We start from the raw sequence: 25,866 nt of genomic DNA, 5'->3' as shown, positions 1-25,866 counted from the left end.
CTAGCTGTACAGGACAGCTGTGAAATAGTGTATGGTTTTTGTTTTTGTTTTGTGTTTTGGTTTCCTTTTGTTTCTGGTAATAAAATCTTTGTATCCCATAATGGCCTTGAAGTGAGTGTGCAATTTTAAATGACCATGGACTTCTGATTTTCCTGCCTTCACGTTTCCAGTGCTGGGATTGCCAGCGTGTTCCACCACACTTGTTAGAACAACATTTATTCTAAGCATTGTTGCAATAGAGTGCTCCTATTTTCACACACATTTTAAAGGAAGAATGACCCAGGGAAACTCTCTGAGAACATTTTGCCTACCTTCAAAATATTTGCAGTAATGTTGTTAAAGAAAGAGGAAATTGCTTCTTGAATAAATGTACCAAGCCAAATTTATTTCTTAATGAACAATACAAAAGGAGAGGAAAATGTTCTCTACCAGGTGTCCCGGGGAGAGGGTCTGCGTTGATTCATAGAACGATATCTGTGGGGCCTCCTAAATTCACACTTTTATTCCTTAAAGTAAATCATTAGCCAAGCAAATTCTACTTCAGAGTTTTGTCATTGTACATTATACTACAATGGAATCTTAGCTATTTCTAAAATGCAACCCATTCTTAGAAATGCTGGAGGCCTGCATCTGCGATTATGTACAGATGATGTATAGCTATCCATCTTCTGCTCTTCACTAGAAACATGTAGGAAGGCTAAAACCTGATAATTCATGAAAATCACGGACCATCTCTTGGTATTTTTTATGCCTTATACCTGAATTATGAACTAATTCCCATAATAATGCTGGATTATAATATAAATAAATATTATTGAAGAAAACAAAACCATGAGTTAATCCAAAAGATATCCAAAGGTATTTCCCAAAGATGAATTTCCACAATGTTACCTTGAGCTATTATTGGAGGAAGACAATGTCCCACAGCCATTTGAGGAAGGTAAGTGTTAAGTTTTCACGGAAGTGCTGCTGCCTTATGAGACTAGGAAGGGGGTTGTTGCCCTCAGCAGAGAGGCATCTGTAGATCTGTAAGAGCTGGGAATGGTCCTTGCAATGTGTATTCACTTCCTGACTCACATTTCCCTATTAGGATGATTCTTCCCCTGACCCAGAGATCTGGATTCGGTTAAGTTCTCTGCCTATGTATGGTGCTCTCTTAAGAACCTCGGGATCCGAGGTAGAGGAACTCTCCGAAACTTCCAATTTCACAATGGAGGACATCAATAGCAAGAACATTAGGTACATAATCACTTGGTATATTTCATAGGACCTTTGTAATGCCTTGAAAGAATGTATTGTTTCTGAGCTCATTTTTATACAAAAGTACAAGCATTTTCCCAGCCTATCAGTGTGGCTCGTTCTTTTCATTCTTTTGTCCTTTTTTAGATTCTCAACTGTGGTTGACACAGAGGGTCATCTGCTTACAGATAGCTTCCATTTCTCTGTCATTGACATGGACCACAACCGACTGGACAATCAGATATTCACCATCACAATCTCTCCTGTCAAGGAACCACCTCCAGTCATTGCTTTTGCTGACCTTATCACGGTAAACACTCCTCAGATCGATAAACGGCAAGGGCTTGTAGAGCTGGAATCCTTGGTGATGTAAATAAAGGAATTCTGCCTAAACTGGCTGCCGACCTCTTCCCCTAAAGTACCTAGGTAATGGCATCAAGCTCTGCCTGACATTCAGTTGTGAGTTTCTCAAAAGATAACTGATGATGCAGGAGTTTGAAGTTCAGGAAGGTTTTATGAAACTCAGTTTTTGAGCCCTTCTCTATTTTTTCAAATATATATATATTTTATTTGAGACAGAGAGAGAGAGAGAGAGCATGAAAGGGCCTCTAGCCACTGCAAACTAACTCCAGAGGCATGCACCATTTTGTGCATCTGGCTTATGTGGGACCTAGAGAACTGAACCTGCATCCCTTGGCTTCACCAGCAAGCACCTTAACCGCTAAGCCATATCACCAGCCCCATTACACACTATTATTCAGACTAAAGAACGACAGGACAGTCAGGTGGCCAAAATGGAGTTGTGAAACAGTCGGCATGTGACAAGCCCTTTATAGTAAATTAGTATTGCCTATTGTCATCAGACTCAGGTATGTAAGGAAGAGATCTGATTGGTTCATGGAGTCAGTAGGCTGACCCAAAAGAGACCAACCTACCCAGGAATGCTAGATTTGGGAAGAAGCAGGTGGGCTGGGTGTGGGGGATGCTACAGCCATGTGGATACACCGGATCAGACACTGAGTTCTAACTCTGCCAAAGTTCACAGGGTGACGTGTCTTTGTTTTTCTTGGGTCCCTGTCCCTAACTCTCTCCAATGAGGTATCTTTCTCCTGTTTCTCCTTAAGTATGAAAATAATTATATGTAATTATGTGTAAAAGATCAAATCATTATATTCCCATTACCCAGCAAATATGTATGTGCTATACAAGGTGTTAACGATAAAATAGGAATTCACAATTTTATGTTATAGCATGGAAACATGAGAAGTGCTCCCATATAAATCAAGCTGGTATTTATAATAGAAACAAATAAACAGGAAAAGGAGATGGTGTAAGGTGTGTTTACCACTGAAGATACCCGCATGAGTTCCAGTGCCATCTCTGTGACTTACTAGCAGAATGGCCTTGCAACCAGCACTTAATCATTGTTAGCATTGGTATCTTCTTCTTTAAAATATTGCTATTCCAACTACATAAAAAAAATTCTCAGGGAATTAATCATAATCGCTCCCAGATCATTCATTTCCCTCTTCTTCCTACCCAGATGCTTGTCTGGTATTTTGAGGATGTTAAAATTCATAATTCTGAATTATTTCCAAATAGTTGTGATAGTCCTCTCCGTTTTACATTTATGCATCTTGGGGAAGCAACTTAACTCATCCTCATTCTGAGTCCGATTTTGTGATTTACAGGATGCCTTACAGCCAACCAAGAATTGTTCAGAGTGAAATGCCTTGACCATTTCCAGCAGGTCAGCAAAAAACAAAACAAAACAAAACAAAAAACACATCAGGTTCAGGTTGCAGAGTTAGCATCTCCAAAATCAGGGCCCTAAAAGAAAAGATTAGTCTGAACAACTGCTTTTTCTTATACTGATTTATGTTCTTCTATGATGTTAAGATAAGCATTAGCTTTCAGGTACCGTGAGTCCTTTCTTCCTACACACCTGTAAATGCATAAAATGAGGGAGCAAATGGGACTCTTTATTCAGGATGGTAGCACCTATGGGACAACTTCCCTCAGGGAATCTGAGGGGGTGGTGTGTCTATCAAGCTCCCTTCCTATCATCTAGCTCTCTGGGGTGGATGATTGGAATGGCCAGAGCTGCTTTATAACCAGACTCATGAATGAAGTACAACTTTGAAGGGAGCTAGGAAGTTATCATGTCTGAGTGTATCTTTGAAAGGCACTGAAAGGTTGCATGGCTTCGGCAGCACAGACATTCCTCATCTCCTTTGCAGGGGCCTGCCTCCTCGGGAAGGGGAATGGGCACTGGAAGGTCACCCTGCAGTACAGTTGAGTGTTTTCTTTTCCTTTTTTTTTTTGACCACAGTTGTTCTGTGTATTTTGTCTTCCTTAGGTGGATGAGGGAGGGAGAGCCCCACTCTCATTTCATCATTTCTTTGCTACTGAGGATCATGACAACCTCCAGGGAGATGCCATCATTAAACTCAGTTCCCTGCCCAAATACGGCTGCATTGAGAACACAGGAACAGGTAACGGCCGTGGCTTTGCTGGAGAATTGTTCGGGATCTGGAAAAACAGGAGTGTGAAGGGGGGACTTGTATTCCAGTGAAACCTGGAGATGGGGAATTAAAGAGTAGATCCATTTGAAGGAAGTAAGAGAAAGGAAGGTTTCATGCATTTTGCATACATGGACCGTATCATTTTCTGCGTGCCCTTCGCTAAGCACATTGATACAGCAGTGAGTAAAACAGACACCCACCCACCCCCGTCTTCATATTACCGAAGATCCTTGTGGAGGAAGATGGATAAATGAGAAAATGGCATAAGTTAGAAAGTGAGCATGCTGTGGAGAACTAGAGCAGAGTAAAGGGGTTCGGGGGTAGTGTGCAGGGACTTCTGCATTAGTCAGAGTAAAAATTCCTGTCTCCTTCCTGTGCAATTCAAATGTCATGACTCCATATGGATATGACATGCACTGAGATGCAGGCTGTCTGTGGGTGACACCCTCTTCACCATCTCTCCCCTCTGCCATCTGCCCTGGACATACTGGCAATATCACAGAGAAGGAGAGGCAAAAGGCATGTGGAGTCCACAGGCGCCCTGAGAACCGCTGTGACTGGCAGCTGAGACAGCTCCAGGCAGGTTGCTTGCAGCTGCCTCTGCCACAAGATTCCTGAGCGCCAGTGCCTGGCTCTAATTGGCACACAGTTAGCAGCTCCCACAGAGAGGTCACTGGCTGCAGGTGTCTGTGGCCAGCATGATGCTGGGGATTTGAGCCTGGTGACCACAAACTCATTTTGAGTAGTCATGTTTTCCTATCAAAAGGTTTGGGTCTTTCCCTTGCCTTTCAGTGTGTGCACTCAGATTTGTTTATTGCTGGATTAAGCTCATTTCAACAAATATTAGGACTAGATACTATGGACATAAAGATAAAAACATAGATCTTGCTGGTTGTGGCGGCACATGCCTTGAATCCCAGCACTCAGGAGGCAGAGGTAGGAGGATCGCTGTGAGTTCAAGGCTACCCTGAGACTCCATAGTGAATTCCAGGTCAGCCTGGGCTAGAGTGAAGCCCTACCTTGAAAAACAGAAACAAAAAAAGAAACCCATAGATCTTGCCTTGAGTGGGGGGAAAGCTATGAAGACTGATGGATTAAAATAAATGTCAAACACCAGCAGAGGAAAAAGGACAAAAGCACTGAGGGTGTGCATAGAGCAAAGTAATGGCTTTTGCCTAGGAAGGCACCAGCTTGGAGACACAGGAAGTCCAAGCATCAGGAGGAGTAACCCCGGGCAGAGGAACAAGGGCATTGCCTGAAGAGAGAGCATGAGAAAGGTGGGAAGTCGTGGAAGGCTCTTACCCCTCCCGGCCTTCTCTTCTCTTCATGTGGTTTTTTTCTCCTGAAGCCTGTGAGACACAGTTTGACATTGACCTTAAACACATGAAGAACCACAGATTGCCCATGTAGGGAAGTAGATCACTGATCCAGAAGTTTAAATTCTGGCTAGGCTCAGCCCCTCTCGAAAATGGTTCTCAAATTTTTGTGTGTTAGCATCATGTGGAGGGCTTTTGAAAGTGTTGTTTATTGGGTAGCAACCCAAGTTTCTGTTTGAGAGGTTAGGTTAGCCTGTGAAGTAGCACTTTTTTTATTTTTGCCAGTCCACACACGATACCATGGCTGTTGGTCCAAGGACCACATACAGAATCTCTGCAGTGCAGCAACATGAGTATGATCCTGACAGTCAGGAAAAAGCATGCAGGGGAGTAAATAATTGTCCCAGGTTATATCAGCTGAAGATCCTGACTCTTGACCCATAGGAGAAGCCCTGTGCCTTTGTTTAGAACCAAGTCTTTTGAGCATGTATGAAATTAGCTGTCTAGATTCAGAACCCAGTTCATCAGAACAGCTTTTAAAGACCTGGTAGAAGAGCTTTTACTTCTTAGCAAGCACAATTAAAGAGACAGTGTGCTTATGGCGTCAGATATAAAACCTGATGGCATAGAATCTGAATTCATGCAGGACAGACATGTTCTGTTACTCTGGTGGCATCACTGCACTCCCATGCAGTGCAGAAGCTGGTGTCTGTCATGATAGCCCACACACCAAGGGGTATCAGCTTGCACATGATCCAATCTGATGCAGAAGTGAGGAAAAAAAGCACAAGCAGTTTCCGAACCTGGAAAGGTATATGTCCCGTGTTGATCTTATGCAGGGGATCGCTTTGGACCAGGAGCCAGCAGTGACCTAGAGGCATCATTCCTAATTCAAGACGTTCTGGAAAACTACATTTACTACTTTCAGAGTGTTCATGAAAGCATCGAGCCAACCCATGATATCTTTAGCTTTTATGTGAGTGATGGAACCAGCCGTTCAGAAGTTCACACTGTCAACATCACCATTGAGGTAAAGACTTTGGAAGTTGAGCCTCTGTCCACACAGCAGCTCCCTTAGAGGCATTTCCTTATATAGACTCAACAGCAAATAAGACTGGATATGACCTTCATTTTAAATATCAACTTTAAAACATAATCCTGACCAACAAGAAACTTGTAAAATTATGGTTGACATTTGGTGAAGGTCTGAGTTGAAAATCTGAATTTCCATTTCAGACTAAAATTTATTCATCCTGTGACAAAACAGTCTGTACAAGTCAGAGAAGGCTTTCCATTACCGTATTTAGATGAAAAATAACATACGTTTTTCTTTGAAATTGTTTTGTGTGGCTTTATGTGCACTGTTGCCCTTTCTCATGTTTTAATGCATTTATTAATTTAATTGTAATTATTATTTGGACAACTACATGGCCTTTCCTTACCATCCCAAGGAGAGAGAAAGATAAAAGATAAATCTAAAATGGAATTTCTTTTGCTGTAGAAAATAAAATGTATAGAACCTTTAGCAATTGTAGGGCAGTGGTAGAGGATGCTCAGAGATAGCACTAGAACCCCCACTTCCCACTGTGCTTGAGTCTCAAAATATACTAGCAATTTTAAATAATATGCACATGTTTGGGGTCAAGAAAATATGGTCATTATACCTGTGGAAGATATTTTAGAAGAATTTTATATAGATTTTAACTTTTTTTTTTTCAGGAAGACATTTTGTATGACATTTTTTAAATAATGTGATTAGGAAATAAAGATAGTGACACATTAAATGCCATTTTAATAGTGAAAGTTGCTGCAGCAATGGTTTTTTCTTTTTAAAAAATTTATTACTTTTATTTATTTATTTGAGAGCAGGAAAGAGGGAGAGAGAGAGAGAGAGAGAGAGAGAGAATGGGCATGCTAGGGCTTCCAGCCACTGCAAATGAACTCCAGATGCATGCGCCCCCTTGTGCATCTGGCTTACGTGGGTCCTGGGAAATCAAACCGAGGCCCTTTGGCTTTGCAGGCAAGGCGCCTTAACCAGTAAACCATCTCTCCAGCCCAGCAATGGTATTTTCACTTAGTAATGTGTATCTCTCCATTCTTAAACCAAACATTTTATGCTTTAATCAGAGGAAAAACGATGAACCTCCCAGGATGACGTTGCGGCCCCTTGGAGTGCGGCAGAGCTCAGGAGTGACCTTGAGCAACTCTTCTTTGAGCCTACAGGATCTGGACACCCCAGATAATGAGCTTATTTTTGTATTGACAAAGAAGCCTGAACATGGTAGGACACAAAGTGCAATTGAAAGTTTCTTAATTTAGGTGCCTGATGGGTTATTAGAATAAGCACATAGGTTGGGTTGGTCGTTGCTTTGCTTTTTCCTATATATAGCTGATTGTTTGACTCAGAACATAATCAGATTCACAGCTAGCTAAGATTCTTTGGGGTAGCAGTAGACACACCATTTTAAAAGCCTGAACACTAAGTAATTGGTATCTCTGAAATTTAATTTCAGCTATTTTCTTGCTTTCCTCTGTACTCTCAAAAAAAAACAAAAAAACAAAACAGGTTTCAGTATTTGCATATCCTCCTCTCAGAGAAGGCAGCATCATTAGATCATCCTGGCCCATTTCATGCAGCCTGGTAGGATGGTAAATATCTCCAGGATTGTTACTTTTGCAGCAAGAACTTTTCTGATTTAAACCAGATGCAAAAACTACTGAGGGAATCTTTACCCCGTTCTTTTCTAAATGCCACCTCTGAGGTCTTACCTAGAGCTCTGGAGCCCAAGCAGTGTATCTCAATCAATTGTGACACCTATTGGGCTTTCAAGGATGAAATTGTGGCTGGTGCTGGAAGGTTAATGGAAGAGGCTGTTGGTCATTGCATTTTTATTTCACCCTCTTTCATTTTCACTCTCACCTTTACTTTCACTTTCCATGATGAAGCACTTTTACTATGCCACTGGGATACAGGACCCTAGAAAAAATTAAAATAAGCCTCTATATAAATATGTTTAGAGTCTTTCTGAATTTAAAAAGAATTTAAAACACATATCCTGTACTCTGCTTACCCTGACAAAAGGCAGTAAGGAGTACTGCAATTTTCACTTTGCAGAAAGTGAGCTTAAATTCATGGAAGGAACGTGATTTTTACTTTTTTTAAAAAAATATTTCTTTATTTATGAGATAGAGAGAGAGGAAAAGAGACAGAGAGAATAGGCACACCAGGGCCTCCAACCACTGCAAACAAACTCCAGATGCATGTGCCCCCTTGTGCATGTGGCTTACATGGGTCCTGGGGAATCAAACCAGGGTTCTTAGGCTTCGCAGGTAAACGCCTTAACTGCTAAGCCACTTCCCCTGCCCAGGGATGAGATTTTTAAACTACTACATTGCTATGTTCATCTGTGTCTTCTTATAAGATTTTTTAAAAATATTTTACTTATTTATTTGAAAGAGAGGAAGAGGCAGAGAGAATGGGTGTACCAGGTCCTACAGCTACTGCAAACAAACTCCGGATGCATGAACCACCTTGTGCATCTGGCTTATATGGGTCCTGGGGAATTGAACCAGGGTCCTTAGGCTTCATAGGCAAATGCCTTAACTGCTAAGCCATTTCCCTAGCCATGCGTACAAAATTTTTTAAGCAGAAGACTAGGTGGGACCTTTCTGTCTTTATGTATAGATGATGCCACAGGGCTTCACCTCGACTTCCATATAAAGTGCTAAGTGCTGAGAGATGGTTTAGCCAGTAAAGTGCTTGTCTTATCAGTATGAGAACCTGAGTTCAATCTACTTAAAAACATTAAGCCTTTGTTTATAATCCCCGCACTGGGGAGGAGGAGACAGGCAAATCCCTGGGGCTCACTGACCAGCCAGTCTGGTCTAATTGATGAGTTTCAGGCCAGTGAGAGACCTATCTCACAAAAAAAGGTGGCCAGTGACTGAGGGACACCACCTGTGATTGTCGTCTGACCTCTGTATGCGCACACACACATGCACATAAACATATACGTGTACATGTGAACACATACATGCTTTAAAAATAAATAAAATAAAATACTGTGTTGGCACCAAATGCCCCTGAGATACTTGACATTCTACCCATGCTCATACAAGTTAGTGAATTTCAACTGTGCTTTTATGCCATTTTCATAGTACCGTGTTTCTTTGTACCTCCTCCTTCTCTCCCTTCCTCCCTCAGGTCATCTCCTCCGGAGGCTTACTGCTTCTGACACTCTGGAGAACGGCACTATTTTAGTGCAGGGCTCCTCCTTCAGCTATCAAGATGTCCTGGCTGGGCTAGTCGGGTACTTGCCTCACGATCCTGGTGTGGCAGTAGATGAGTTCTGGTTCACCCTCACTGACGGCCTCCATGTAGACACAGGGAAGATGGAAATCTATATAGAACTGCCTACAAGTGACACTCCCCTCTTGGCTATCAACAGAGGCCTACAGCTCTCAGCAGGTACTGACTTTCATTGTTGTGACAAACACCTAAGAGAAACAATTGCAAAAGAGAAAGTCTGATTTGGGCTTGTGGTTTCAGTCCGTGGTGTTCTGGCTGCATAGTTTGCCCTGGTGAGGCAGGGTATCATGACAGTGAGGTCATAGTGGAGTAGAGTCAGGAAATAAAAACTGACATAGATACCAGAGCAAGATCTGTCATCTAAGGACTCAACCCCAATGGCTTTCTTTACTAGCTAGGCTCCTCCCTCTACTAAAAATTTTATCAACCTTTCAGAATTGTGACACCAGCTGGAGACCAAGCCCTCAACACATGAGCTCCAGGACATTTCATATCCACTTCATAAGATCTGATCTTACTGGAGAAGAGGAGAGTCACCTCATTCTTCCACACTTATTTCCTCCATATAGAAGAGTTCTCAATTCATTTGCATACTCTCTTAATTCATGGTAGCCTCCCAAGTGAAAATGAATTGAGAACCCTTCTATATGGTATTCTCATATGTGACTTTCATAATTTTTCCTATTTCCACAGCATTGAAGGAGCCATGACACGTGTTAGTCTTGGACATAAGATGCAGTAGGGAGTTATTTTGGGAGTAGGCCTTTGCCTACAGTGCTGAGATATCAATAGAATTTTGTAGTTTGTCTACTTTTAGTTTCATATGCATTTTATATTAAAAGAAAATAGATGGTGTAATAGCATTATTTGAAAATTGCCAAAGGTCCTAGAAATTGGCTTTACCCTATTTACAAGCTAATAAGGTAGCCTGTTACTATTTCATATATTCTGGGAGGAGACTCATGATTCCTTCATCAGAACCAAAGTAAAAAATGTCCAGGGCCTGTGGTGGACTGCCACTCCAAACACCAAGATGTGTGTGCATGAATGATGAGGTCGGCTTTACCAGAATTTGCCATATTTAATGTAAGAAAATGGCTAGCCTAGCCAGGAAGCAAAGGGCAAGAATCTGAGGAGAGGTGTTTCTGTGGTGACTGCCTTGACCTCACCCTGCTCCTCATACTTGACTCTCTGAGAAACAGTGATATTTGACTATTCCATCTAGTTTTTCAACATTATGTTTATGAGCTCCTATGAAGCCTTTTTTTTTTTCTTATTTGGTTATCCTCAAGATAGCACACAAATTATGTCTAAACAGATATCTTAAATCCTACATCTAGAAGTTCTTTGCATCCTAGTTTTTCTCAGGTACTAACTAATAGGCCATGAGCATAGGGAGAGAATTAAAGTGAAGAAGAAGGGCAAAGGGAAGGTGATCTAACTGATTTCATTTAGAGAAACTGAAGTCTATTCATCTGGAAATGCAGTTGGGGAAGTGGCGGGTACTTGAGTCCAAGGACTGTGTGGAAATTTGGTCTCCAGTCTGCTAAAGTCATCTGGCATCCCATTGGAAGCAAGTGATGGGGAATGGCTTTATCTCACCTGCTCTCTTCTAGGGTCTGTAGCACACATCACGAAGCAGCACTTGAAAGTGATAGCCGCTGGCTCCGATGACAGTCAGGTTGTGTACATCATAAAGGAGGATCCTGGAGCAGGGCGCTTGCAGCTGGCTAAGCTTGACAACCGGGAGCAGATCTCTGTTAAAGGTCCCGTCCGAAGCTTCACCCAGGCAGACCTAAGTCAAGGTCAGCCAGTTCTTCCCGCTAATTCCATGGTCTCCGTGTGGTGTAATAAAGTGGGAGTTAAGTGCGTGGCAGGAATCTGTGCCCTCTTTTGCCAGGAAATTTGAGGTTACTAAAGAGGTAAAAAAAAAAAAAAAAAAAAAAAAAAAAAAGTCGGGCTGGAGAGATGGCTTAGCGGTTAAGCACTTGCCTGTGAAGCCTAAGGACCCCGGTTCGAGGCTCGGTTCCCCAGGTCCCACGTTAGCCAGATGCAAAAGGGGGCGCACGCGTCTGGAGTTCGTTTGCAGAGGCTGGAAGCCCTGGCGCGCCCATTCTATCTCTCTCCCTCTATCTGTCTTTCTCCCTGTGTCTGTTGCTCTCAAATAAATAAATAAAAAATGAAAAAAAAAAGTCATCTTGACTTGCTATGATGCTGAAAAGTGTGTGATAGAAAAAGAAAATAAAAAGTAAGTTGGGATGGATTATGTTGAAAATTAAGCCTTCCTTAGGTGAGCAATTTATATCTCTTTCCAGCTCCCCAGAGAGCACAAGTTAATGAACTAAGCAAAATGGAAGGGCATAAATCGGAGCTGCCTGGGGGAAACTACATGGCTCATCCCTCCTTCAGAAAACGCTGATGTAAAGGCATAACTGTTAAATGCTAGGTGGTTACTATATGATGCTTTTGCAGACAGAAAAAGGGGGGAAATGTTACACATTGTAAGGAAAAATAGTCCAGTCAAGAGATGGTGTGCAATTCATTTTTGGAGGTAGAAATATGTCCTGAGGATAAGGAATATGAGTTTTGCCCAGGTGCTAACACCTAAAACTGACAACAGCTGAATTCTCATTGTATCTACGTGTCTGTGAATAGGCTGTAGTAAGCAATGGGCTAATAGTAATTCTTTAATTATTGTATTCCTGGCAGTTCTTCCAGGGTTTGGTTATAGTTACACTACATACAAGTGATGCCATGTTAATAAAAATATGATACATTGGGCTGGAGAGATGGTTTAGCGGTTAAGCGCTTGCCTGTGAAGCCTAGGGACCCCTGTTCGAGGCTCAGTTCCCCAGGTCCCACGTTAGCCAGATATACAAGGGGGCGCACACGTCTGGAGTTCGTTTGCAGAGGCTGGAAGCGCTGGCACACCCATTCTCTCTCTCTCTCCTTCTATCTGTCTTATCTCTGTGTCTGTAGCTCTCAAATAAATAAATAAAAATTTTTTAAAAATATATGATACATTAAACTTTTCCCTTTGAATTTTTTTGACCTCTTTGCCAGTTTACCCATCTATTTGTTAACATAGCCCACATGCTCCATGTGTTGGGCAATGGAGAGTGAGTGAAGTGTTCCAGGAGAAGGGAACTTTAGCCCTGCAGCCTCTTGCTAGTGATATAGACACACAGGACAGTTATTCCAAATGTGCTCGGTGCACATTGTACACATGGGCATTTTTGCTAATCTAATTATCCATGAAACTTTCTTAGGAGCTGAGGTAGATCTATCAGAAAGGCTGAGCCTCACCTGTAAGAAATGTCACTTGGAGGAAATGTGTTATGAGGAGGTCTTTGGGTGTGAGGAATTTGGTGTAGGTGAAGAAAGGGAGGAAATGAAAACTTTAGATTAAAATGTCAAAAGTGGTACGCAAGCAAGGACTGTGAAGAGTGATTGATTGGTGTGAATACCAATTGAAGTCCCACCTCTCATTTCAGAAATAAAGACAAAAAGTACTAATAGCATATTTTGATTTTTTTTCTTTTTATAGGTCAGATCGAATATAGCCATGGATCAGGAGAACCTGGTGGGAGCTTTGCTTTTAAATTTGATGTTGTTGATGGAGAAGGAAACAAGTTAGTTGACCAGTCATTTTCCATCAGTGTTCTAGGTAAGGGGATATCAAATGCCCTCATATAAATACAACAGTTCTAAAATTCTATCAAGCTTGAGTATGTCCATTCATCTAGCTAACAGATGCATTATAGGTCATATGTGCTTGCTTGTACAGCCCTGTCCCTGATAGGGCTACTAAGGGACAAGCCTAAGGATTCCTCTGATGGTATCTCAGGGCATCAGTCCTGGAATTGGAAAAAAAAAAAGATGTTGAAAAGCAAACAGTGCAAATTACTATTTCTGATATTTTCAGAAGACAAATCCCCACCATTCATCATCACCAATAAAGGGCTGGTTTTGGACGAAAACTCAATTAAGAAAATCACTACCCTGCAGCTATCGGCCACTGACCAGGATAGTGAGCCCACAGAGCTGATCTACAGAGTCACCGCACAGCCCCGGCTGGGCCACCTGGAACATGCAGCGTCACCAGGTTTGTCTGTCTCCATCCAGCCCTAAGTGGTGGCTTAGTCAGTGTAGCCCACAGCTGCCTCATGCACAGATACACTCAGAATCTTCATTAGCTGGTACTTAAATTCTGCTTAATATATACAGCATTGCACCATACTTAGCATATAGTAAGTGTTCAAAGGTTACTGGTGAAACAAATTAGAAAATGACAATGCGGCCTAGGAGCATAGCTGAATACTCTTTCTCTCTCACACACACACTCAATACTCAACAAGAACAAGGCCTTTGGTATGGTCACCAGCACCACTAAAATGGTACAGTTTTATGTAAGCAATCTTATTCTCATACCTAGATAATCAGCTCTGTTGGCACAGATACCATGCTTTGTGAACAGTGGGATGCATTGGGCTTAAAAATTCAGCACAGAGTTTGTGAATGCAGATCAGTGGCATAGGTTGTGAGTTGTATGTACTTGTAAGGCCCTGGAGTCAGTTCTCAACTCCAGAAATAAAACTAATCTGAACTCAACTAAATTCAGCAAATAGTGAGTGAGCATGGATCCTGAGCAAGATTCTAGCTGAGCTACTGGTCAGGAAACAGAGAAGAATGGGGTACCACCCTCGTTCTCCAGGCTCTCCCATTAGGTGAGACAAGAAATCGCTGTAGATCAATAACTCGGGGAACACAGGCGAAATCTGGAGTTGTAGGAGTTCATAACCCGGAGTCTGCAGTGGGTACACAAGGGTACTGAGATAGACACTGAGAACACTCAAAATGTAGCAAAGCAGAAATCGAGAAGCTGCTGAGAGCTCAACATTAAAGTAGACCTCATACATACTGACCATGGCTCCGGGAATTTTTCTGGAGAGGGGATGGAATGTAAGAGCCATAGGTTGGGAGGAAATAGCCAAAGGCGCTTCCCCACCCCCCAAATGACTGACTGCTACTCTCTCATAACCCACAACCCCAGGGGGAATACCAGCAATCCCACTGAGGAGGGCCCTCAGGGGAATGGGGGCAGAGAGAGGAGGGAAATGCTTGTACCGACACATGATGTGTCTTTGCAAAGTTTCTACTTAACATTAATATTAAAAAAAAAAAGAATGCTCTTGGAAATCAGCGTTCAGGGAGTCAGGATGTGCATTCTTTCAGAAACAGAGAAAGCATGGGAGCATATATTCTGTCAGTAGTAGGCAAATGAGCTCATGGGTCGATTGAGGAGGAGCATCACAGTTGGGATGAGTAATCTCTGTTTAATTTAGTAAGTAACAGGAAGTCAATGTAGAACTTTGAGCAAATCAGCATAGGGAGGCTCCCCTAGAGGGGCAGTAGTGAAAATAGTTAGTTGAGAATGATGTGAGAGATACCACCTGGTACCTGCTAAATACTCAGTCAAACTTTGTTGTGGGAAGGAAGAGGGAATTCAGGGGGATCGCCATAGAGTTTGGCAGCTGAGTGAATGTGAGAGGTACTAGATGCTTGATGAATAAACAATCTTAGCGTAGGATTACCCGCCTTTCTTAGAATATAGAAGTATGCCAGCTTGCTGGAGATTTAGATCTTCTTAGGATTTATTTAGATTTTTTTTGTTGCAGATTCATCATTCAGCCAGGAAAATATCAAATCAGGAGGCATACTTGCCCTTACAGTACTCATTTTCTCGTGTAGGGAGTCAGACAATAAAAGACAAGCAGACAGATCTGTGTCACGTAGTGATGAGGGATAGGAGTGGAATTAGAGCGTTCTGAGTACCCCGGGAGGACAGAGAGAGGGAAGTCCCTCATAATAATAGGATGGCATTTTAGCAGGGATATGAAGACAGGGAGGTAGCCAGCCACCCTAGTGAGTGTGAAGAGAGCATATGGCAGAGACATGAGCACTTGTTAATATACTGAGGTAGGATCAGCCAAGCAAGTCACACTCAAGACACAGCAAAAAGGCCAGTTTAATCACAGCAGGGTGAGTGAGGGAGAGTGTGGCGAGGGGTGAGCTCTGGAAGATAGCAAGTGAAAGGTGGAGGGAAGACACACCATTCTGAATCCCAGGAGACAGTGGAGGAGGGATTGTTGCATTTATGTGGCAGGAGAGAACAGAAAGGAAGGAACAGGTTGGCTAAGAGTCCTACTGCAAATTAAACCAGGTGGCCTTCCCTTTTGTCCTGAAGTTCCTGGGGGAAGTATGCAGATCAGCACCCCAGAGACCTTGACTGCATGAAATATTTGATAACTGATTCCTAATTCATGAGCTAATTGCTTCTGCCAGAAACCTGTCAGGTTGCTGATTGTATCTCTGCAAAGATGAAAGGGCAGACTCTTGGCTGTGGGGCTGTGGTGTCAGGCAACCATGGAGCACAGAGCTTTAAAAAGCCCCCAGATTCCTGCAGGGCACTGCCAACTGTCCACCTGCTGTTCAGTCACAGTGCTTGCTCTCTTCTGACCCCAGCCTGGTTCAGAGTCCTGGAGGGTGGGGTCCTCACTCGCCTTTTCTTTGTCACAACTCTCCAACTCTGTGGAGCTTAAAAAGTGGTTGCCAAGGCCAAGTCGGCTTTGCTTCAGGAGAGACCAGTAGGCAACCTTGCTCCTGCCCCCTCCTGGGACACTGCCCTCTAAATGTGGAGGGATGGATACTCGGTTTACCTGCTCTTTCCATATGGGCTTAACTTCAAAATCCATGTCTTCTGCTGTCCCACCAGCATGTTATAATCTATCCTTTCCCAGTAAATTTAACTGCAGTGGATGTGGGCACCAACCTCCCCCCCCCCGCCTTCTTGTATGCTTGGGGTTTTCTTCCCATTGCCAACAGGGCAAGGCTTCCCAGGCCCTTCCTCACTCTAACCCTAGACTGAACTCCTTCTGTGGCATTCAGCCAGAACCCTTCCTTTGCTGAGAGATTTTCATGTATTTACTTGACTGAATGTTCACTGCTCCCCATCCCCCCACTTGGAAAAATGTGTGTGTGGATTGCCTCTGCCTTTCCCCAAGCAGCTGGCTGTAACTTAGACAAATATGGTTGGCTAAGTAGGTGACTCTGTACTTGGGACAGGGCCTGTTCTCTCCAAGAGAAGAGCAACCTGTAGGCATACACATGTCCTCTGTGCTGAGGCCTTCTGGAGTGAACACTGGTCTCCAGTGTGAGCTGATCCCTCCTACATGTAATGGGCTTGTTCACCAGGCTGTCTTTCATGGTCAGCTGGCTAGCACTGACTATCCTTCTTAGACAGACAGAGAAGTCGTGGAGAGCCTGTTGTGTTCTCCTGGGAGTCGTAGTGAGCCATGTGCCCTTGTGAACTGTGCCGAAAACCAACCTAAGCTTCCTCCTGCTAAGAAGAGGCAAACCACCTGGCTGGGGCTGTGCTTCAAGCTTGATGGCCCACCTGCTCACCATGGCTCCCTTCTCCCCCTGGGTCCTAAAGCCTTCTTATTAAAATTAGAATAAATAGGGATAACAAGTAGGATAGAAGCTAAGCTGCTGAGACATCCAGAAATCAGAAGGCAGTGGCAAGCATGAAGTATATTTTCTCTCAGAGAATAATCTAGAGGCCAGAGATGGGAGTCATCTGTGTTTTATGGTGACTGCTGTAGTTGTCTTACAGCCAGCGGGAAGGGAGATGAAGGAAAGGAGCCTGCCTCTATTTGTGTTTTAGGGACATTGCTGGAAGAGCTCACCTCAATTCTGTGAGACCTCTGTTACACAAAGATGAGTGGTTGCTGATGAACAGAGCCTCTTACAAAATGTCCACTTACTCTCCTGACAGTCAGGAGTCAAGATCTGCGTGCATGCATGTGTGTGCACACACATGTCCATCTTGTGCATGTGGAGGTTAGACAACAATCTCAGGTGCTGTCTGCCTTGCTTGAGACAGGGACTCATTGGCCTGGAGCTCACCATGTAGGCGAGGCTGGCTGGCCAGTGAGCCTTAGGGGCCCACCTGTCTCTGTCTCCCCAGGGCTGTAGAGGGTGTTCTGTGCGTGATACCTTCATAGGTGGTAAAATTGTAGCGAGGCATCCCACCACGAGTGCCTGCTGAATCATGACTGCATAAGTGGTGTCACAAAGCCTTGTTTTCACTCACCAGTTATAAATAGTTCCCTCATTAATGTGCCAATTTAATTTTTCTTATAAAAACACTGAAAATTTTACATGGCTTCAGATATGACAACCACTGTACCCACCAAATAAAATTAAATAGTTGATCTCGCGTGCATTGTTTTGTTTGTTCCCTCTGTTCTAGTTTTAGAGGGGACAAAGAATAAACTAAACCTCCATGCTACCTGACTGCCTCTAGTTATATGACTCTCACAAAGCAGAAAGGAAGCATTTAGAAAAGAAAAAATCAAAGCAGGCTTTTTGGCTGCTCTTCCTAGTTCACTGTGACCTCAGAGATTCAGTCTTTAAAAAAAAAAAATTTTTTTTTTTTTGTTCATTTTCATTTATTTATTTGAGAGTGACAGACATAGAGAGAAAGACAGATGGAGGGAGAGAGAGAGAATGGGCGCGCCAGGGCTTCCAACCACTGCAAACGAACTCCAGATGCGTGCGCCCCCTTGTGCATCTGGCTAACGTGGGACCTGGGGAACTGAGCCTCGAACCGGGGTCCTTAGGCTTCACAGGCAAGCACTTAACCGCTAAGCCATCTCTCCAGCCCAGATATTCAGTCTTATCTGAACATGACAGTCACTGATGATAAGTTTAAAAATCACAACACCCAGACCCATAAATGAAAGGATTGAAGGCATGGGGCTTAGACATGAGTGTGTTTTTCTTTTTTTCTTAAATTTTTGCTTATGTATATTTGTAGTGAGATATGTGTGGTGTATGCACACATATGTGGCCCTTGAGGCACGCCATAAACTCACCTGCAGTGGCAAGTGTCATGTCAGGTGTCCACCCCATTGCTCTTCTGCCTGGTCTTGTTAGTGAGTCTCTTTTGACGGTTTCTGAAGCTTGCAGACCTTCGTGGATTCTTGGGTCTCTGCTCCCCTGCAGGACTGGGGTTAGAGGGGCTCAAGGCCACACCCAGCCCTTTTAACATGAGGTCTAGAGATTTGAACTCAGGCAGGCTAAGGCCTCCTTAGACCCTCATGTTTATTTACTCAATTTTATTAAACAATTTCCATGATTATAAAAAATATCCCATCATAATACATTCCCCCCCTTTCCCCTTTGAAATTCCATTCTCCATCACATCCACTCCCCATCTCATTAAGTCTCTCCTCTATTTGGATGCCATGATCCTTCCCTCCTATTATGATGGTCTTGTGTAGGTAGTGTCAGGCACTAGGAGGTCATGGATATCAAGGCCAATTTTTGGTCTTGAGGGAGCACGTTGTAAGGAGTTCAACCCTTCCTTTGGCTCTTACATTCTTTCTGCCACCTCTTCCGCATTAGACCCTGAGCCTTGGAAGGTGTGAGCAAGATATTACTCGGTACTCTAGTTACTTCTTTCCAGCACCATGATACCTTCTGAGTTGTCCCAAGATCACTGCCATCTGAAAAGAGAAGATTCTCTATCCAAAGTAAGAGTAGCATTAATATAAGGGTATGAATATTAAGAGAAGTGCTTACTGGGCAGTTTGATAAGCATAGAATATACACTTACCCAGACATCAGCAGATGTTACAACCCTAGGGCTCATGACTACCTGTTTTAAGTTTTCAGTATCAGGGATATATTCCCTCCTTTGTAGCGGGCCTCCAGTCCTAGTTGGTTTCCACCATGACAGATGTGCCACTATTGCACCCGTTGGCTCATTTTGCCTGGCTGGCCAATGATAAGGCTTGCAGTGTCCACTGTTGAGTATCTTCCCTGGTGGTGTGTCTTTCTCCCATTGAACTGCATGCAGTGTGGCTTTTTCAGCTTTCTGTCAGCTGGGGTCTACATAAAGGAGGTTATCAGCTCAGTTCCAGCAGGATTTCTCAGTGGCCTTGCAGCCCAAGTATGTGGAATCTTCAGCAATAGGGTCTTACCATCTATTCCTGTTGGGAAACCAAGGGCTTTGGCAATGGCCAATAATGTTTTGGGGGCCTCAGGGACCTCCCTGGCCAACAACTCACTGGAAGGTATCTGATACCTGGCACTGAAAATTTTCTAGCAACAATCTATGGCTCCTGGGTGTTCCATTGTCCAAAACTGAAGGATTCCACTTGATTTATTTATATCCTCTCAGATTTTGATTAGCCCTTCCTCCACCTTTCCTTTACTCAGTCTCCTCCCCTGACATCACTTTGGGCCTTTTCACCCCCATTAATCTATTCTTCTACTTACATATATACAATACCAACCTATTAAGTACCCTCCTCCCTTCCCTTCTCTTCCCTTTGTATCTCTTTTTTAGCTTACTGGCCTCTGCTACTGAGTTTTTTCCTTCTCACACAGAAGCCCAATCATCTGTAGCTGGGATCCACATATGAGAGAGAACATGCAGTGCTTGGCTTTCTGGGCCTGGGTTACCTCACTTAGTATAATCCTTTCCAGATCCATCCTTTTTTCTGCAAATTTCATAACTTCATTTTTCTTTACTGCTGAGTAGAACTCCATTGTATAAATGTGCCATATCTTCATTATCCACTCATCAGTTGAGGGACATCTAGGCTGGTTCCATTTCCCAGCTATTATAAATTGAGCAGCAATAAACATGGTTGAGCACGTACTTCTAAGGAAATGAGATGATTCCTTCGGATATATGCCTAGGAGTGTTATAGCTGGGTCATATGGTAGATCAATCTTTAGCTGTTTTAGGAACCTCCACACTGATTTCCACAATGGCTGGACCAGATTGCATTCCCACCAACAGTGTAGAAGGGTTCCTCTTTTTCCACATCCCTGCCAACATTTATGACCATTTGTTTTATGATGGTAGCCAATCTGACAGGAGTGAGATGGAATCTCAATGTAGTTTTAATCTGCATTTCCCTAATGACTAGCGACATAGAACATTTTTTAGATGCTTATACACCATCCATATTTCTTCCTTTGAAAACTCTCTAGCTCCATAGCCCATTTTTAATTGGCTTGTTTGATTTCTTATTATTTAACTTTTGAGTTCTTTGTATATCCTAGATATTAATCCTCTATCAGATACATAGCTGATTAGGCCCTCATGTTTATGCAGGAAGTGCACTTAACCATCTTTACAGCTTATGGGTATTTTTTAAAAGCACTGTGTTTACTTTCTGCTTTGTTTTATTATGTTTCTGTTTCTGGTTTTTTTAATTTTTTTTTTATTTTTTTATTTTTTTTGGTTTTTTGAAGTAGGGTCTTACTCTAGCCCAGGTTGACCTGGAATTCACTATGTAGTCTCAGGGTGGTGGTGATCCTCCTACCTCTGCCTCCCGTGTGCTGGGATTAAAGGCATGCGCACCCGACTGTTCTGTTTCTATAACAAAATACCTGAAGCTACTACTTTATAAAGAAAAGAAGTTTATTTAGCACAGTATGTTAGAGAATAGAAGTCTAAGGTTGGACAGCCCTACTTTCTCAGCTTCTGGTTAGCACCCCATTGGCTATCTCACAACAAGGTGGACGGCAACATGTGAAGAGCATGAATAAAAGGGAGAAATCACATGTCAAGACAGGAATCCAGAGACCAGAAAAGAGCCAGTCTTACTATCTTTATAACAACCCACTGTTAGAGGAACTTACTCCAGAAGATCGAGCATAACACCTCTAATGACCTATTGCCCCCAGCCGACTCCATGCCTTAGAGTGTTCACCACATTCTAATGCCCACATTGGAGAGCAAGCTTTCAGCACTTGCACCGGGGCACGCTGAAACCAAATCCAAACCAGAGCACATCCTTGTGTGATTGTGGTGCTGTATCACACTAGAAGTTCTTCTGCCCCTCCCACCCTTCCTCACCCTTCCTGGTACTCACTGAGATGCCCAGTGTGTTTTGGGGGTTGGAGGGATGGCTTAGCAGTTAAGGCATTTTCCTGCAAAGCCAAGGACCCATGTTAGCCAGATGCACAAGGTGACACATACATCTGGAGATCATTTTCAGTGGCCAGAGGCCCTGCCATGCCCATTCTCTCTCTCCCTCTCTCTCCCTTTCTGTCTGTCAAATAAATAAATAACTTTTGTTTTTTTAATGAAGTGTGTGTTTTGGGACTATGAGGCAGGGCATGTAACCAAATATGCAGACATGTGTTTCAGGAGCTAAAACTGCAACATGACAGAGGACATTGGGAGCCCAGAGCACCGTGAGTAGTCAGTGAGAAGTGGGGTTGGTCAAGAATAGCTTCGCAACGGTGACGCTTCACCAAAGCTAGACTGTATTCCAACCTCTCTCAGTGTTGTGACCCTAGCCAAAACTGTCAGCTTGGGTTCTCCCTGAGAACAGAGACATATTGGTGCACTAGGACTGCTGTAAAGTAGCATCAACAAGACCTTCTTTCCCCCACTTTTGGAGGCCAGAAGTTCAGCCGCAGGTGTTGGTAGGGCTTGCTCCTTGTCATGTAGATGGTCATTTTCATGTCCATGTGATGTTCCCTATAAGGATCTATCTGTAACCAAATTTCCTTTTATGCCATCCTCCATACTGAATTAGTATGGACCTAATGATGTTATCTAATTATGGATCTTATTTCCAGATGAGGTACCCTTCTGAGAATTGAGCTTGCAAACTGTGGCTCTACTATAAGGGGAAGCATGGCTGAACCTATGGGTCCTGGAGAGTCAAACCGGGATCCTTTAGCTTTGTAGGCAAATGCCTTAACTGCTAAGCTATCTCTCCAGCCCAGAAATATATGGAGTCCCCACAGCATGGTATGGCCCTGAGCTGCCATAGGCACAGGTGGCATGCACTGAAGTCAGGCAGTTATGGTGTCACCCAACATCCTGTTAAGACGGCAATTTCCCTACAGAAGCTCTACTCTGCCCTGCTTCCCTGACCTGTACTGTGCTTACTGTAATGTACAAGCCTTCCAGGGGAATTGGAAAAATTGACAGGGTTAATGTAGGTCTCTGTCATACTGCCAGATATGTAGTTTAGCCAGCAGGTTGGTGACTGCAAATACCTTCAGTGGGATTAAAAGCCTTCAAGTATTTCAAACAACAGCCACCTGCTGTGACAGCCAAGAAAGAGACTGTGTAATCAGAAATACCTTCTTTCAGGCAAGTACCTGGTGTGTTCTCATACCCAATTAGCACAGGCTAAAATTTTCAAAGTAAAAAGGGTATCTGGATTGAAATATCTGTCCTCAGTAGAACCTTTTAAATGTATCTCTTAAATAATAGTGGGTGAAATGAATATCAGACTGTGTTTAAGGACCTGCTGTGTACTCTGCAGCATGTGACCCTCTGGCAGGTAGTTAAGGGGGTTATTTAAATAATATTTAACCTTCCCAAGCCCAAACCTATAGTTCAGGCAAGAAAGAGACTCTGGTGTTTTTCCCATTTTTTTTCCGTTTTTATTTTTTTGTTTGTTTTTGGTAGGGTCTCGCTCTAGCCCAGGATGACCTGGAATTCATTATGTAGTCTCAGGGTGGCCTTGAACTCATGGTGATCCTCCTGTCTCTTCCTCCCCAGTGCTAGAATTAAAGATTAAAGTCATGCGCCACCACACCCAGCCCCATTTTTTTTTTTTACTATGCACATATTACTTCATACTGAAGAAGTTAAAGAATGAGGGTAAAATCCCAGAGGCTCCTTATCTGGATGATTCTTAGAAAACGAAGTCATAAACTTTAGAAATAGACTTCCTTGAGCTCTGGTACCACCATTACCCTCTTATTAGCTATGTTACCTTGAATAGATGACATCACTTTTTAATTACATCAGATATTCCATTTTAGTGTCACAATGTATTTTTAAAGTAGAGCAAATATGTCACCCTGATGTCTCACATCACTAAGCAAGTCTGAAATAGTTCTGTGCTCAAGATAAATGATTTGTGTTTGCTTGGATGAGCTGGAAATGTCCCACTAAGACCAAGCTATCCCAGTCTATTAGTGAGAATGGAAAATGGTTCTGTTGCTTTGGAAAAGGAGCTTGGTGTTTTCCAAAAAAATAATAATAATAATAACTATACACCTAGCACAGATTCCAGAACATTCTACTGCTAGAGATTTATCCCTATACACAGATGGTATTTATTCAGGGTTTCCTAGAGAAACAGAACTGATACAATGAACATGTATTGTAAAGAGCATTTGTTAGATTAGCTTACAGGTTACTGGGTGTGCAGCTCAATGATAGCTGTCTGCAGGCTGGTGTGTCACAGAACCTAGAAGCTGCTCAGTCCACATGGCTGGATGCCACAGCAGTCCCAATCTGACACGGCAGGCCTGGAGGCTTCGCAGAGAGCCACTGGTCTTCAGTTCATGTTGGAAGGCCAAGGAAGCTGAGTTTCAGGGTGGATAGATGCATGCACCATGATGGAGCAAGGGCAGCCAGGCAAAAGCCTGTTTTTCCCTAGTCCACCACCAGAAGGGCTCCCTATTCTAGGGGAAGGTCTTCCACATTCCATCAGCCCTTCCTGGAAACACCACAAAAGACTTGACCATGATGTGTGACATTTATTTGATTCCTAATCTGACCAATTTGACAACAGAACTTAACCATTGTAATAGACATGTGCACAAATAATCTTATCAAGTTTACTTAGGTGACAACCCCATGGGAAGTGAACCATATGACAATCAATAGGTACATGGATAAGCAAATTGTGATATGTTCACACAATGAAATACTACTTAGCAGTAAATAGGAATAAACTACCAATACATGCTGAAACTAAAATAATCAGGCTAAATGAAAGAAACCAAGTACAAAATCGTACACACTGTATTGTTCTATCTGTTAAAAAAAAATAGAGAAAATGCTAACTTATCTATAGTAATAGAAACCATTCATTGCTTGCTTTGGGATGGGGATGAGCTGGAGAATGAAAGGAAAATGAAATGTCAGTTTGAAAATCTTTGGAGTGATTGATATGGTCGCTCTTTTGATTGGGGTAGTGATTTCATGCAAAGGTGAACCTTATGCAACTGTACCCTTTAAACTGTGCAATTGCTATAGGCCAGTAACATCAGTCTACTGAAAAAAAAAAAAAATGTTAAAAAGAAAGAGAGGAAAGGGTCAATCCCAAAGCCCAAAATCAGCCATAATCTAATGTTGTTTTTTTTTTTTTGTCTGCATTTGTAAATAAAGTTTTATTGGCACAGAGCCACACTCTTTTTTTGTTTGTTTTTTGTTTGTTTTTCAAGGTAGGGTCTTGCTATAGCCCAGGCTGACCTGGAATTCACTATGTATTCTCAGGGTGGCCTCAAATTTATGGCAATCTTCCTACCTCTGCCTCCTGAGTTCTGGGATTTAAGGCATGCGCCACCACACGCAGCTTTCCTTTATTTTTATTTTGACATTGACTTGTTTGTTGTTTCCTTTTTTCTTTTGGGGGTGTTTTAAAATCTATTTATTTGTAAGGAGAGAGAACAAAAGAATGAGCACACCAGGGCCTCTTGCCATTGCTAATGAATTTCAGATGCATGTGCCATTGTGTGCATCTGGCTGTACATGGGTACTGGGGAATCCAGCCCAGGCTTCAGGCTTTGCAAGTAACCACTTAGCCCTATCTTCAGCCCTTGGTTTTTTGTTCGTGCTTTTGTTTTGTTTTCCCATTTTTTAAAGTATTTTATTTGTTTATGAGAGAAAGAGATAGAGGGAAAGAGAGAGAGAGAATGGGCTTGACAGGGCTTCTAGCCTGTGTGAACAAACTCCAGACACATGCAGCACCTTGTGCATCTGGCTTTATGTGGGTACTGGGGAATTGAGCCTGGATCCATAGGCTTTGCAGGCAAGCACCTTAACCACATATCCATCTCTCCAGCCCTTGCTTTTCCCATTTTTGAGATAATCTTATGTAACCCAGTTGGCTTCCTACCTGTGCCTCCCAAGTTTTGGGGTTGCAGGTATATACTGCCATGCCCAATTTTTGACTGTTTTGTTTTTGTTTGGATTTTAGTTTTTATTTTATTTTATTTATTTATTTATTTTGGTTTTTCAAAGTAGGGTCTCGCTCTAGACCAGGTTGACCTGGATTTCACTATATAGTCCCAGGGTGGCCTCGAACTTACAGCGATTCTCCTACATCTGCCTCCCGGTTGCTGGGATTGTGAGCTTTTTTGAGATGAGTTCTTAGGTAGCCTAGCCTGGTTTCATATCCCTGTGGGTGAACCTTGAATTCCTGATTCTCCTGCTTTCACTTCCCAAGTGCTGGAATTACAGGTGTATACCACCACACCTAGCCTCCCCCTTCAGCTATTATCTTGATCAGCCACCATTAAATTTACAAAAGGAACAAGGAGTGAGTTGAACAGTTGATTGTATTGTGAGGAGAGGCTCACAGCAGAGGAAGAGTCTTAACTTTTTCAGTGCAGCTAGTCTGAGGTGATTAAA

The 25,866-nt window shown here is 42.8% G+C and overlaps 1 protein-coding gene across 3 annotated transcripts in view; it reads left to right on the top strand.

Moving 5' to 3' along the window:
* Positions 1-25,866, top strand: part of Fras1 (Fraser extracellular matrix complex subunit 1) — a 482,271-nt gene that overhangs the window by 387,861 nt on the left and 68,544 nt on the right. For 2 of the 3 annotated variants that reach the window (XM_045144056.1, XM_045144058.1), the window contains 9 exons: positions 1,091-1,239; positions 1,387-1,549; positions 3,599-3,734; positions 5,920-6,110; positions 7,208-7,361; positions 9,285-9,548; positions 11,006-11,194; positions 12,937-13,056; positions 13,315-13,494. In XM_045144056.1, the coding sequence (XP_044999991.1) occupies positions 1,091-1,239; positions 1,387-1,549; positions 3,599-3,734; positions 5,920-6,110; positions 7,208-7,361; positions 9,285-9,548; positions 11,006-11,194; positions 12,937-13,056; positions 13,315-13,494 (1,546 nt within the window). The remainder of the gene's footprint in view (positions 1-1,090; positions 1,240-1,386; positions 1,550-3,598; positions 3,735-5,919; positions 6,111-7,207; positions 7,362-9,284; positions 9,549-11,005; positions 11,195-12,936; positions 13,057-13,314; positions 13,495-25,866) is intronic. The other variant, XM_045144057.1, reaches the window with a different exon arrangement.

The sequence above is a fragment of the Jaculus jaculus genome, chromosome 2 (assembly GCF_020740685.1).
Source record: "Jaculus jaculus isolate mJacJac1 chromosome 2, mJacJac1.mat.Y.cur, whole genome shotgun sequence".
In the NCBI taxonomy this organism is placed as follows: Eukaryota; Metazoa; Chordata; class Mammalia; order Rodentia; family Dipodidae; genus Jaculus; species Jaculus jaculus.
The sequence above is the reverse complement of the archived record's forward strand: the minus strand, read 5'-3'. Positions and strand labels throughout refer to the sequence as shown.